The following is a 13,792-nucleotide window of genomic DNA, read 5'->3' on the forward strand; positions in this document are numbered from 1 at the left end:
AACTTTCAGAACCGCAAAACGCCAGTACAGGAGCAAGATTGAAGGACAGTTTAACACCACCAACTCTAGAAGCATGTGGCAGGGAATTAACATCATCACGGACTTTAAAGGGAATAAAAACTCCGCCATGAACACCGCTGCCTCTCTCCCGGATGAGCTAAATGCTTTTTATGCTTGTTTTGAGGGAAATAACACCGCCCTCACAGAGAGAGCTCTCGCGGCCGAAGCTACAGAGGTTAGTTCACTCTCCGTCTCTGTAGCGGATGTAACCCGATCCTTCCGACGGGTGAATATCCGCAAAGCCGCGGGCCCAGACGGCATTCCGGGCCGCATCATCAGAGCGTGCGCGAACCAGCTGGCTGGTGTTTTTACGGACATTTTCATCCTTTCCCTCTCTTTGTCTGTAGTCCCCACATGCTTTAAAACATCCACCATTGTGCCTGTTCCAAAGCAATCAAAAATAACTTGCTTAAATGACTGGCGTCCTGTTGCTCTGACCCACATCATCAGCAAATGCTTTGAGAGACTAATCAGAGATTACATCTGCTCTGTGCTGCCTCTCTCTCTTGACCCATTGCAGTTTGCTTACCGCAACAACCGCTCCACTGATGATGCCATTGCATCTACAATACACACTGCTCTCTCCCACCTGGAAAAAAGAACACTTATGTGAGAATGCTGTTTGTAGACTACAGCTCAGCATTCAACACCATAGTGCCCTCCAAGCTAGATGAGAAAGTCCGGGCTCTGGGCTTAAACAGCTCGCTGTGCAGCTGGTTCCTGGACTTCCTGTCAAGCAGATGCCAGGTGGTTAGAATAGGCAGCAACATCTCCTCATCACTGACCCTCAACACTGGAGCCCCACAGGGCTGTGTTCTCAGCCCACTACTGTATTCCTTGTACACACATGACTGTGTGGCAACACATAGCTCCAACGCCATCATTAAGTTTGCTGATGACACGACGGTGGTAGGTCTGATCACTGACAATCATGAAACAGCCTACAGAGAGGAGGTGCACACTCTGACACACTGGTGTCAGGAGCACAACCTCTCCCTCAACGTCAGTAAGACGAAGGAGCTTGAGGTGGACTTCAGAAGAAAAGACAGAGAACACAGTCCCATCACCATCAATGGAGCACCAGTGGAGAGAGTCAACAGCTTCAAGTTCCTGGGTGTCCACATCACTGAGGAACTCACATGGTCCATCCACACTGAAGTCATTGTGAAGAAGGCTCATCAGCGCCTCTTCTTCCTGAGACAGCTGAGGAAGTTTGGAATGAACCGCCACATCCTCACACGGTTCTACACCTGCACTGTAGAGAGCATCCTGACTGGCTGCATCTCCGCCTAGTACGGCAATAGCACCGCCCACAACTGCAAAGCACTGCAAAGGGTGGTGCGAACTGCCAGACACATCATCGGAGGTGAGCTTCCCTCCCTCCAGGAAATATTTACAAGGCGGTGTGTGACAAAAGCTCGGAGGATCATCAGAGACTCCAGCCACCCGAGCCATGGGCTGTTCTCACTGCTACCATCAGGTAGGCGGTATCGCAGCATCAGGACTCGCACCAGCCGACTCCATGACAGCTTCTTCCCCCAAGCAATCAGACTTTTGAGATCTTGATCTCTCATGATCAAAATACATCAGCACTGCACTTTATTACCCTTGCTCTTATATCTCACACCGGACTGTCATAAATTATATTATTATTATATTATATTCTCTCTTAACAAACTGACTATCAACCGACAGCCTGAATGTCAATACAGTACAATACTGTACATTCTATATATACTACATATACATTTTTATTTTTTATTTTTATTGAATAATGTGTATCTTTATAGTGCGTATTGTATACTGTACAGTGTATTTTATTATTTGTATATTGTGTTGTGTGTAATTATGTGTATATTAGACTTTAAATTGTGTTGTGTTAATTTGATATTTATTGTAAATTGGTATATGTCTCATCACTGTCACGACTGCTATGTTGATCGGAACTGCACCCAAGAATTTCACACACCATTGCACTTGTGTATATGGCTGTGTGACAATAAAGTGATTTGATTTGATTTTTTGATTTTTTTTTAATTTGTAACTAAGAAAGCATACCTTTTAGCCAACAGACTTGCTTTAAAGTGTTAAATAAACAGACACTCTTTAAAACCTATTTACCTCAAAATGCCTTGACAGAACTCAATAAAAGATTTGTCAACTAAATGACAAAAAATATTTTGTCAAATAAGATGAGTCATCATTTATACTCGTACTCATGTTGTTTCAAACCCAAACAACTGACTTTCTTCTGTGGGAGGAACTCAAAAGAAGGTTATGATAAGGAATGATAGCCTTGCTTTCATTTCAGCCTCATTAGCAGCATCTACATTTTACAATGTATTCTCATATTCCACAGAAGAAACTAAAATAGTACAGGTTTTAAAAATCATGAAGGTGAGTAAATGACAGAATTTTCATTTTTAAGTAAGTCAACCCAAAGACAATGTTACAATGTTACAGTTTATTTACATTTTGTATTGCACTTTCACTTCAAGATATGACATTGTAACTTAAAAGAAGACATAACAGAAAAATAAACAATCTCATATGACAAATTTTAAAAGGTGTTTTGGAGCAGGGTAGGATTGCACCAGCTGTGTGTAAGGTCTCACTTAAGTTGAAACATAAAGTTCACACTAAGGGCTTTGTAACTACTAGTTAGTTTGTAACTAAGTCAGTGCTTAGTTTGGCTGCCCTGTGTAAATATCAATATATAGGGATCTAAAATAAATGAGGGGTGATAAATAAATACTAATACAATAGGCTGGAAAAATAGACATTTATTTATTTATATATATTTTTTCTCCCCTTTTCTCCCCAATTTGGAATGCCCAATTCCCAATGTTCTCTAAGTCCTCGTGGTGGCGTAGTGACTTGCCTCAATCAGGGTGGCGGAGGACAGTCAATCCGCACATCTTATCACGTGGCTTGTTGAGCGCGTTACCACAGAGACATAGCGCATGTGGAGGCTTCACGCTATTCTCCGCAGCATCCACACACAACACACCACACGCCCCACCGAGAGCGAGAGCCACATTATAACGACCACAAGGAGGTTACCCCATGTGACTCTACCCTCCCTAGCAACTGGGCCAATTTGGTTGCTTAGGAGACCTGGCTGGAGTCCCTCAGCACACCCTGGATTCGAACTTGTGACTCCAGGGGTGGTAGTCAGCGTCTTTACTCGCTGAGCTACCCAGGCCCCCGACATTTATTCATTTTAATATCCAATATATATTTTGAATGTGATGAAACTTGACACCAGGCGACGCACCCTGAAAACTGCCACGTTGGAACGGTTTCATGCTGAAGAGCCACTTAAAAGTAAGTTTTTTTTTTTCTCTCTCTCGTAAATGTAAACAAGTGTAAATGTCAACATCATACTGTATGTCAAACGGATTGAAGCCTGTCATGCGAAACATGAGCTCATTGATGTCATAAAATATCAGTCTGCTTTTTATTCCATCCGCTACTCCTTGTCAGAGGCTTCCGTAAATATTTAGTTTATACGTAGGGTTACATCCTTCCTAAGTTTAATGGTGCAACGCTCAAATATTTAGTAGTGCGTAAATTGTGACTTAGTGCCCATTTACGCCACAACTAGGCTAAGTTGTAACTTTAGCAACCGGCCCCAGGTGAGTCAAGCACTCAAAGTTGATGGGCAGTACACAGAGCAAACATCTGAAAAAGATGGCAATAACCAATGAGTCAATTATCATTGTCAGAACAGTGTAAATCCCCTTAAAAAGGATCCCGTAATAGTACTTCCTAAAACATTCACACAAAAGTGCTAAAATGCAAAATTCTAATAAATATTACCTTACAACTATTTTATTAAATACATTGACCTAATGTGAAACCAAATTATTAGCATAGCAGATTTTGTACACTGTGTAATATAGGGTGTTATTTTATGGTTTGTGCTCCTAAGATCATCTAATATGATTCGTGTTTTATAAAGGCAATATCTGTACTACTGATTTTTTGTAGTGTCTAGTAGTGTTTCTGTTTGGATCTGCCATGTAACATTAAGAGTAAAGAAACTTGGTTAAAATTAAAATAGAAGACTCATACAGTCAGCCAGGTTAGCTATAAAACTAATGATCAAGACACTCTGCAAATGGGCAATTTTCAGCTGTTGGCATTTAACAAGACACTACACGTGTTTATAACTGAGAGAAAATTATGTAAACCTTAAGTCACAGTATTCCTCTGATGGCGTCCGTTTCTTTAAAAGTTTGCGGCCTTGGAGCTTATCTGTATTTGCTTGATTCCATGCTCAGGAGAGCACTGTGACTGTGTCCCGCCCTGATAGTAAAATGAAGCGTGATTGGTTGAAGATAGAATGTGCTACGATTGGTCCGAGTAATGTGGCTGTTATCTAATTGGCTAGAGTAGACGATGGGTGGAGTCCACCTATTTGTAGATTTGTGTGCACATCTTGATGCTAGATTTGTTTAAAAATCGGTAAAATGCCTGTAGCGATCTGCAAATGCACAGGAATAAATGCACAAATAAATGCGTGCAATTCACAAATGAATGCTGGATAGAGTTGTGTTTGTGAGTTAAAAAATATATTTGTAAATAAAAAAAATATTTGGAAATCTCATTTTATTTATTTGTGAATTCACTTTACTTTTTGTGAAACTCCTAACATATATTTGTAAATCTCATTATTTTTTTATTTGTGAATTCATTTCATTTTTATGAAACTTCTTACATTTATTTGTGGATCTCATTCAATTTATTTGTGAACCAACTTTCTAATTGTAAATAGCTTTCCAGTTGTATGTTAATGTGCAACAATTCCATCTCCATATATAGTTCACCCCAAAAGCAAAGTTCTCTCACCATTTACTCACCCTCATCCCCATCCAAGATGTGTTAATGACTTTCTTTCTTCTGCTGAACACAAACAAATAACATCTCAGTTCTGTAGATCCATACAATGCAAGTGAATGGTGGCCAGAACACTGAAGGTTCAAAAAGCACATAAATGCAGCATAAAAGTAATCCATATTCCTCCAGTGGTTAAATACATCTTCAGAAGTGATATGATAGGTGCGGGTGAGAAACAGATCAATATTTAAGTCAAAGATAAGATAAATTAAGATAAATCTCCATTTTCACATTCACTTCCACATTCTTCTTTTGTTTTTGGCGATTCACATTCTTCACATTCTTCGTGCATATCACAACCTGCTGGGCAGGGTGGAGAATTTATAGCAAAAATGACTTAAATATTGATCTGTTTCTCACCCACACCTATCATATAGCTTCTGACTATATGGATTTAACCATTGGAGTCACATGGATTACTTTTATGCTGCCTTTATATGCTTTATTGACCTTCAAAGTTCATTTGTGTTCATCAGAAGAAAGAAAGTCATAAACATCTGGGATGGCATGAGGGTGTGTAAATAATGAGAGAATTTTCATTTTTGGGTGAATTATCCCTTTAAATAGACTAAATAAACATAAATGCAGTATGCATATTAAATGCATAATGACCAGTTTTTACTGTTATCGAGACGAATTTCATGGTCCTGTCTTGGTCTCAGATATGCTTATAATGTAAAAATATTGGTTTTCCAACCAAGTATAAATATTGTTTTTCCAAGTTCCAACCAAGTATAAAAGGGTAAATGCAAACTTCTTGGGACTGATGGAATTTTACTGATAACTTTTCCAGGTGAGTTCTGCTAAAAGAAACCAAGTGAGCAATCAAATCCTGAACATAACATCGAGTCTTGCCTGAATGAGTTTCAGACAACAATTTGAATAGCTCAATAGAAAAGCATTATGTCTCTCACTCTGCGTCTTTAAATGTACACCATAACCCATCATACATGTGTTGTTATTTGAAAATAAATTCTTAATTCGCAACTGGCAGGCAAGTCGTAATTTCATACGTTGGTTTAGTGGCATCTGTTGGCATTTATGACGATCTTGATGCAGCAGTGTTATACAACAGATGAAAAACACAGTAGGCTATATAGAAATACAACTAAAATATTTTGTTGCAATATCAAATATACAACAAATAGAATCAAATCGAAACTTATTACGGGTTTCCTTCACCGTCATGCAAAGTCAGCTCTAAAGCTGACTCAGATGACAAAATGTACGCATTATAACGCAACGGAAAGCAATTCATATTAATGACAGAATATACAATAGGCTACGTGGTAATAAATTATAATTATAAAACATTAGACACCAAAAGCTTAATAAGAATGAATCCTGACAATACATAATAAAATTAAAATAAAACTTTCTAGAGTAGGTCTAGTCATTTAAAGGATTTTAATCGCAATGGGAATTTTTTATGAATAACAAACTTTTTCCTTTTCAGTGGTCCTGTCTTGGTCTCAGATATGCACAAGTTACAGTAGCAGCCAAAAAAAAAAAAAAAAAAAAAAAAAAAAATATATATATATATATATATATATATATATATATATATATATATATATATATATATATATATATATAATAAAAATAATTTTTAAAATTTAAAATAAATAAAAAAACACTCATAAACAAAACAACATGTCAACTATACGGCATAATACTAATGATAAAAACTCATATTGCCTAATGTAGACCTCCATAAAAGGCTACCTGAAAACGAGATATTTGAGCTAACAAAACAATCAAACATGCCGTGGTCACGTATGAGTAGTCATTCTGATTGACAGCTGTGCTTGCGTGTGCACCACGTGCGCAATGACCGTATGACTGGCAGACCTCTTATTTCGGTAATTAGCATCTCTGTGCCCATAATGATCTATTCTTTGCTACGTTTCTTTGATGTCTTGCTTGTCTGTTTGCTCTTTGGTTTATGACTCGAAAAAGCAAGTGTCAGAAAGGCATGCTGGTTCCAAACATGCTGCTCTTCCAGCAGGTCTGTCTTTACCTCGGGACGCAGTGACATGAGAGCAGGACCTCGGTTCTGATTAAGAAGGGGGATGAACAACACTCCGCCTGGAATACGGTTGGTGTGTGGACTTTTAATACCCGATTTAATGTATTTGTATTTTTTATAATCGTGTGAAAGTGGCTCATGCATGCTGTCGTTTAGAGAGGACAGAATCAGTGCGAGAAAGTCTAGATACTATAGTAGGCTATACAAGTATAAAGGCCTATAATGACCAATAGACATATGACATGAAAACTACAGGCAGCTATATTTTGTTAACTGTGTACATTAAAACCAGTTATAGGTGCCTGAAAATCACTGTAACAGTCTAAAAATGCAAAGACATAATTATTTAACCAGCCACTGTTGCCTTTATTTTGACATCGTTTTACTAAATGTACTTATCTTAGATGACACTTGTTGCCTTTATGCATCAAATTTGCAAATTGTTATTAAATTGTTGTAAGAGAATTCTTAGGAATATAGGTACATTTGTTAATTTAACCTATTTGGTTAAATCCCCCCTCCCTCCCTCCCTCCCATTTTGCAATACAATTGCATTTTGTTGCATGTTTGCTCTGCTTCATTGTGATTTACAAAAGTTGTTTTTTGCTGACAGAGTTAAATAGGGATTAGCCTATGGGCTGACCACATGTCCCGTGGCCTTTGTTTTTTCCCCTTTTTTTGTTTGGTTTTTTCACTGAGTGAGTAAATTGATGAAGGCACTGCAGATAAAAGAGAAATATGCATTGAGAAGGGATTTCTGAAGCGAAAGGTCATTTGGAGGTTCAGGATTGCCATCAGCCTCTGCCTGAGGCCAGCAGATTGGCAATGATGGACAAGCAACCACAGAATTAAACTGAATTATACAAAACAAATTTTGTCATTGAACTACATCAAAAACTTTATGAAGGATGTGTAAGTATGCAATGAAAAGCTTTACCCTACATGCAAAATTAAAGCAATATTGTAGTTGAAAGTGACTGTTTATGTCTGAACATCTTCGGTGGTTGCATAGTGTATGTTTCCTTGCAGTTTTGTCTAGAGGTTTTTACCAATACCGATAACAAAGATCGTGGAAAAGGCCAATAGTTTTTAAAATAGATTTATAGTCTCTCTCTCTCAATCCCTTATCTCCCTCCCACTGATTAGGCAACTCAGTGCCAGATGTGTATCCTCACGGCCTGGCCACGCCCTCCTCCTCATCACACATGCATTTTTGAGTAATGTGAACAAGGGAGGATTCTGTAAACCTAACAATAGTGAGGTTAATTTTTTTTGAGGCTAAAATGAGCTCAAAAATAATAAAATCCTAGATGCAGTTTATTGTTCAACCAAATTCCCAATAATAATCAGAAAAAAATGAAGATTTGGTGCAGAATGTGGGACTTTTAACTGTAAACAAGCCAAAAATACATATTTTGAAATGACGGAGACTTGGCTCCACTATAGTGCTCTATATTTAAGTATTTACCAAATTAAGCTTGTTATTGTCTATGTATTCACCAGATCAAGAGTTTTGTATACATAAATATTTCACCAGATGAGGTTTAATGAAGAATTAGGTTTATTATTATTCACAAGACATAAAGTTGGAGACACGATGTACAGGTGCATCTCAATAAATTAGAATGTCGTGGAAAAGTTCATTTATTTCAGTAATTCAACTCAAATTGTGAAACTCGTGTATTAAATAAATTAAATGCACACAGACTGAAGTAGTTTAAGTCTTTGGTTCTTTTAATTGTGATGATTTTGGCTCACATTTAACAAAAACCCACCAATTCACTATCTCAAAAAATTAGAATACATCATAAGACCAATAAAAAAAAACATTTTTAGTGAATTGTTGGCCTTCTGGAAAGTATGTTCATTTACTATATATGTACTCAATACTTGGTAGGGGCTCCTTTTGCTTTAATTACTGCCTCAATTCGGCGTGGCATGGAGGTGATCAGTTTGTGGCACTGCTGAGGTGGTATGGAAGCCCAGGTTTCTTTGACAGTGGCCTTCAGCTCATCTGCATTTTTTGGGCTCTTGTTTCTCATTTTCCTCTTGACAATACCCCACAGATTCTCTATGGGGTTCAGGTCTGGTGAGTTTGCTGGCCAGTCAAGCACACCAACACCATGGTCATTTAACCAACTTTTGGTGCTTTTGGCAGTGTGGGCAGGTGCCAAATCCTGCTGGAAAATGAAATCAGCATCTTTAAAAAGTTGGTCAGCAGAAGGAAGCATGAAGTGCTTCAAAATTTCTTGGTAAACGGGTGCAGTGACTTTGGTTTTCAAAAAACACAATGGACCAACACCAGCAGATGACATTGCACCCCAAATCATCACAGACTGTGGAAACTTAATACTGGACTTCAAGCAACTTGGGCTATGAGCTTCTCCACCCTTCCTCCAGACTCTAGGACCTTGGTTTCCAAATGAAATACAAAACTTGCTCTCATCTGAAAAGAGGACTTTGGACCACTGGGCAACAGTCCAGTTCTTCTTCTCCTTAGCCCAGGTAAGACGCCGCTGACGTTGTCTGTGGTTCAGGAGTGGCTTAACAAGAGGAATACGACAACTGTAGCCAAATTCCTTGACACGTCTGTGTGTGGTGGCTCTTGATGCCTTGACCCCAGCCTCAGTCCATTCCTTGTGAAGTTCACCCAAATTCTTGAATCGATTTTGCTTGACAATCCTCATAAGGGTGCGGTTCTCCTGGTTGGTTGTGCATCTTTTTCTTCCACACTTTTTCCTTCCACTCAACTTTCTGTTAAAATGCTTGGATACAGCACTCTGTGAACAGCCAGCTTCTTTGGCAATGAATGTTTGTGGCTTACCCTCCTTGTGAAGGGTGTCAATGATTGTCTTCTGGACAACTGTCAGATCAGCAGTCTTCCCCATGATTGTGTAGCCTAGTGAACCAAACTGAGAGACCATTTTGAAGGCTCAGGAAAACTTTGCAGGTGTTTTGAGTTGATTAGCTGATTGGCATGTCACCATATTCTAATTTTTTGAGATAGTGAATTGGTGGGTTTTTGTTAAATGTGAGCCAAAATCATCTCAATTAAAAGAACCAAAGACTTAAACTACTTCAGTCTGTGTGCACTGAATTTATTTAATACACGAGTTTCACAGTTTGAGTTGAATTACTGAAATAAATGAACTTCCACGACATTCTAATTTATTGAGATGCACCTGTATGTGCTGACGGCATGATTCGGTATACTTGCGTTTTTCTTTGGATGCCCTCGCTTCAATGTAGAACACTTGATTGTCGGATCAAATTAACAAAATATGCATTAAAGTGAGGATAAAAATATGGATTTATATTGTCATTGATGAAAGATTGAGATACAGCAATTCCCATGTTACTGTTAATCACTAATAAAGAAAAAAACAATTTAAATAGATTTTTGCAGATAACCGATAGTTCCAAAAGCAACTGTGGGCACAGATTAATCGGTAAAACAGATATATCGGTCTACCTTTAGTTTGGTCTTTCAAAGTTTGGTTTCATTTAGTTTGGTTTTCATTTATATTCTGTTCAAACTTTAATGTTAATCTCTCTTCACTGCATATTTCAGCTCAGGCCTCCAACGGTGATAGGTCAGTTTCACACACTGTTTTTTGGCTCTGTGCGTACGTTTTTCCTTGGGGTCCTTGGATTCGCCGTCTATGGCAATGAGGCCCTCCACTTCAGCTGTGATCCAGACAAAAGGGAATTAAACCTTTACTGTTACAACCAGTTCCGGCCTATGACACCTCAGGTAAAAGTGTATGATATGTTTGGTTTTAATAATCTACAGTACTAGAGTGACAAAACTGAATAAGTATGCAATGTTGGGCGAAAGTTCATTTGGGTGGATGTATTAAAAGTAGAAATAATAATAAAAAGTACAAAACTGAACACTTACAAAAGTCATCTGACATTTATTTTTGACACACTAAAAGGCGCTTTTTTCTGAATATGACTGAATTATAAGAACTAATGTGTTGTGGCCTATAATTGATAGTGATCCATTATTAGAAAATGAAACATTGGACAAGAGAATTTTAAATTCTTATGTAGACAGCAAATTGTAACAACTAAGATTACTAAGACATACAGTATAACATAACATAAACATATAACTGTATCTGTAAATATGTATAATGTCTTGAAAATAGTTAATGTTACTTGTTTTGTAGGTATTCTGGGCATTGCAGCTAGTCACTGTCTTGGTCCCTGGAGCTGTGTTCCATCTTTATGCTGCCTGTAAGAATATAGACCAGGAGGAAATCCTTCAACGGCCAATGTCCACAGTCTTCTATATTATCTCTGTTCTATTACGAATCATTTTGGAAGTCTTGGCATTTTGGCTTCAGAGTCATCTCTTTGGTTTCGTGGTTTATCCGATTTACATGTGTGATGCCATTGCCCTTGGGAAGATATTCAGCATCACAAAGTGTATGGTCCCTGAACACTTTGAGAAGACCATCTTCCTCAGTGCGATGTACACCTTCACCATCATCACCATACTCCTCTGTATCGCTGAGATTTTTGAGATCTTGTTTCGAAGACAGAGCTATTTAAACCAGCCAACTACTTAAGAATTTAGAACTTTTTTGAGTGATGCTTCCACATTGTTGGTTTTGTATGTCTTGAATGGGTCTCCGTATGACAGAAAGGACATAAACCCATATACCTCTGCATTTTTTTGTTTGAAGACACAGAAAGACATACTTTTAAAATCCAGTTAATTTATTGTTCCTTTTTTTTTTTTTTTTTTTTGTGAAAGAATTGCATAACAAATCTGATTAATGCTAAGGGAATGAGTAATTCTAAAGGCTATATTTGGAATTTTGTAAGCCTAGAAGGTTCACCTCTCTTGCAGTGGACACTTTAATGCATTTTTTGCTTTTCCGTTTATTAACTTCATATAATAATTATTCTTTATACAATTATAGCTTCATATTTAATGTGTTGATATTGAAGTATTTCACAAATTGCAAGTTCTATTGTTTTATTTAAATTTCTTTGGCATAATTATTGATTTTTCAAATGAAATAAGAGAGGAAGGGTTAAGAACAGGCAAAAGAACATTTATTTTTGGGAACATAATTGATTGGTCCATGGAAACAGCAATTTTTACTGCACAACGTGGTCACATTCATGGACATTGATAGTATATCCATTATGCTGTTGATTTCCATATAGTTTTTGAGTCCATTTGTATTTGTATCTGTATGTATTTATCAGGCATCCATCCAACTTTTGTAATTATGTTCAGCTATGTTTCATCTCAGGTACAAAATGGCACACTGTGAACTATTATTTGGAGGCAGAAGGCCACTATCTACCTGTGAGAAAACTACATTAAAAACATCTGAGATTTGACTACCGGTCTGGCCTGCACCTCTTCCCACAGTTGCCCTTCCACTGTTTCACAGCTGTTTGAGTAATCACTTTTGTACTGTGTTTAGAGAATTGATCATTTATATTGGTTTTTAATCACTGGTGTCTGTGGGATTAAATATATCATTATGCATGAACATTTTCAGATAGGTAAAATAGTTGGTGCATTCAGTATATTATGACTGGCATAATGTATCGGTCTAGGAAAATATTATTTGTAAAGTAATTCATAGTCAGAAAAAAACAGATTTGCTTGTGAATCCTTGACACTCTGTTTAATACAATGATTTCCTACTGTTTGTAAAGTTTAATTCTTCAAGTAAAAAAAAAAAGCAGCATTTATAACAATTGTGTGATTCTTTCTTTGCTTACAATATACTTTTAATTTCAATAGTATTCACATATTATTATGAGGTGATAAAAATATTTAAAACTTAAATCTTTGGATAAAAGTAACAGGAAAAAATGGTTATGATGGGCCAAAAGTCAAAACCACATATGGCAGTGGGTTTGTATGTTGGTTTCAAACACTTAGTTCAAAAACCTCATCAAAGAATATTCTGGGTTCAATACAATTTAAGCTCAAACGGCAGCATTTGCGGCAATTTTTTTTTTTTCGAATCATCCCTCCTTTTCTTTAAAAAGCAAAATCAAGGTCACATTGTGACACTTAGCCTACAATGGATTAGGCCTACAGGGTTTATGCCCTTACGTCGTCATGGCAACAAAGTTGTAAAATTGGATACAACTACACAGAAATGGTTAGTAAGTGATTATATCACACTCAAATCACGATAAAATGCATTTTTTTTTTTTTTACGTGTTGTGGCTATAGTTTTGAAACAGTGAGTATTTAATGTTTACGGATTAGCCCCATTCACTTCTATTGAAAGTGCCTCACTGTAACAAAGTTTTTTTTCTTTTTTTAAAGAAAGGAGGGACCCTAACTCTAAGTCTAAATTAATTTATGTTGTCAACATTATGCCACAAATGCTGTCGGTTGAGCTTAACTTGTGCTGAACCCGGAACATTATTTTAATTCTAATGTATACACCAATGAGCAAAAACATTATGACCACCTGCCTAATATACTGTTGATTGCTAACCCGCCGAGGCATGGACTCTACAAGACCCCTGAAGGTGTCCTGTGGTATCTGGCACCAAGACATTAGCAGCAGATCCTGTAGATAGTGAGGTGGAGCTGCCGTGGATCGGACTTTTTGGTCCAGCACATCCCACAGATGCTCAATCGGATTGAGATCTGAGGAATTTGGAGTGCCAGGGTAACACCTTGAACTCTTCATCATGTTCCTTAAACCATTCCCGAACAATGTGTGCAGTGTGGCAGGGCGCATTATCCTGCCGAAAGAGGCCACTGCCATCAGGGAATACCATTGCCATGAAGGGGTGTACCTGGTC

General features: G+C 37.6%; 1 protein-coding gene across 1 annotated transcript; it reads left to right on the forward strand.

Moving 5' to 3' along the window:
• The first annotated feature begins 6,889 nt into the window (after nt 1-6,889).
• Nucleotides 6,890-12,607, forward strand: gje1a (gap junction protein epsilon 1a). The gene is made up of 3 exons (XM_051645146.1): nt 6,890-7,064; nt 10,563-10,745; nt 11,167-12,607. Exons 1-3 carry the CDS (start codon nt 7,035-7,037, stop codon nt 11,566-11,568), a joined length of 615 nt encoding a protein of 204 aa, XP_051501106.1. The 5' UTR covers nt 6,890-7,034; the 3' UTR covers nt 11,569-12,607.
• The last annotated feature ends 1,185 nt before the right edge of the window (nt 12,608-13,792 follow it).

The sequence above is a fragment of the Myxocyprinus asiaticus genome, chromosome 19, assembly GCF_019703515.2.
Source record: "Myxocyprinus asiaticus isolate MX2 ecotype Aquarium Trade chromosome 19, UBuf_Myxa_2, whole genome shotgun sequence".
NCBI classification, from domain to species: domain Eukaryota; kingdom Metazoa; phylum Chordata; class Actinopteri; order Cypriniformes; family Catostomidae; genus Myxocyprinus; species Myxocyprinus asiaticus.

What these genes read in the sequence shown, in the direction of transcription:
- gje1a (XM_051645146.1), top strand. Translation starts at nt 7,035, where the DNA reads ATGAACAACACTCCGCCTGGAATACGGTTG. An exon ending in CTCCGCCTGGAATACGGTTG is followed by an intron (nt 7,065 to 10,562) that starts GTGTGTGGACTT and finishes TGCATATTTCAG; the next exon opens with CTCAGGCCTCCAACGGTGAT. An exon ending in TCCGGCCTATGACACCTCAG is followed by an intron (nt 10,746 to 11,166) that starts GTAAAAGTGTAT and finishes CTTGTTTTGTAG; the next exon opens with GTATTCTGGGCATTGCAGCT.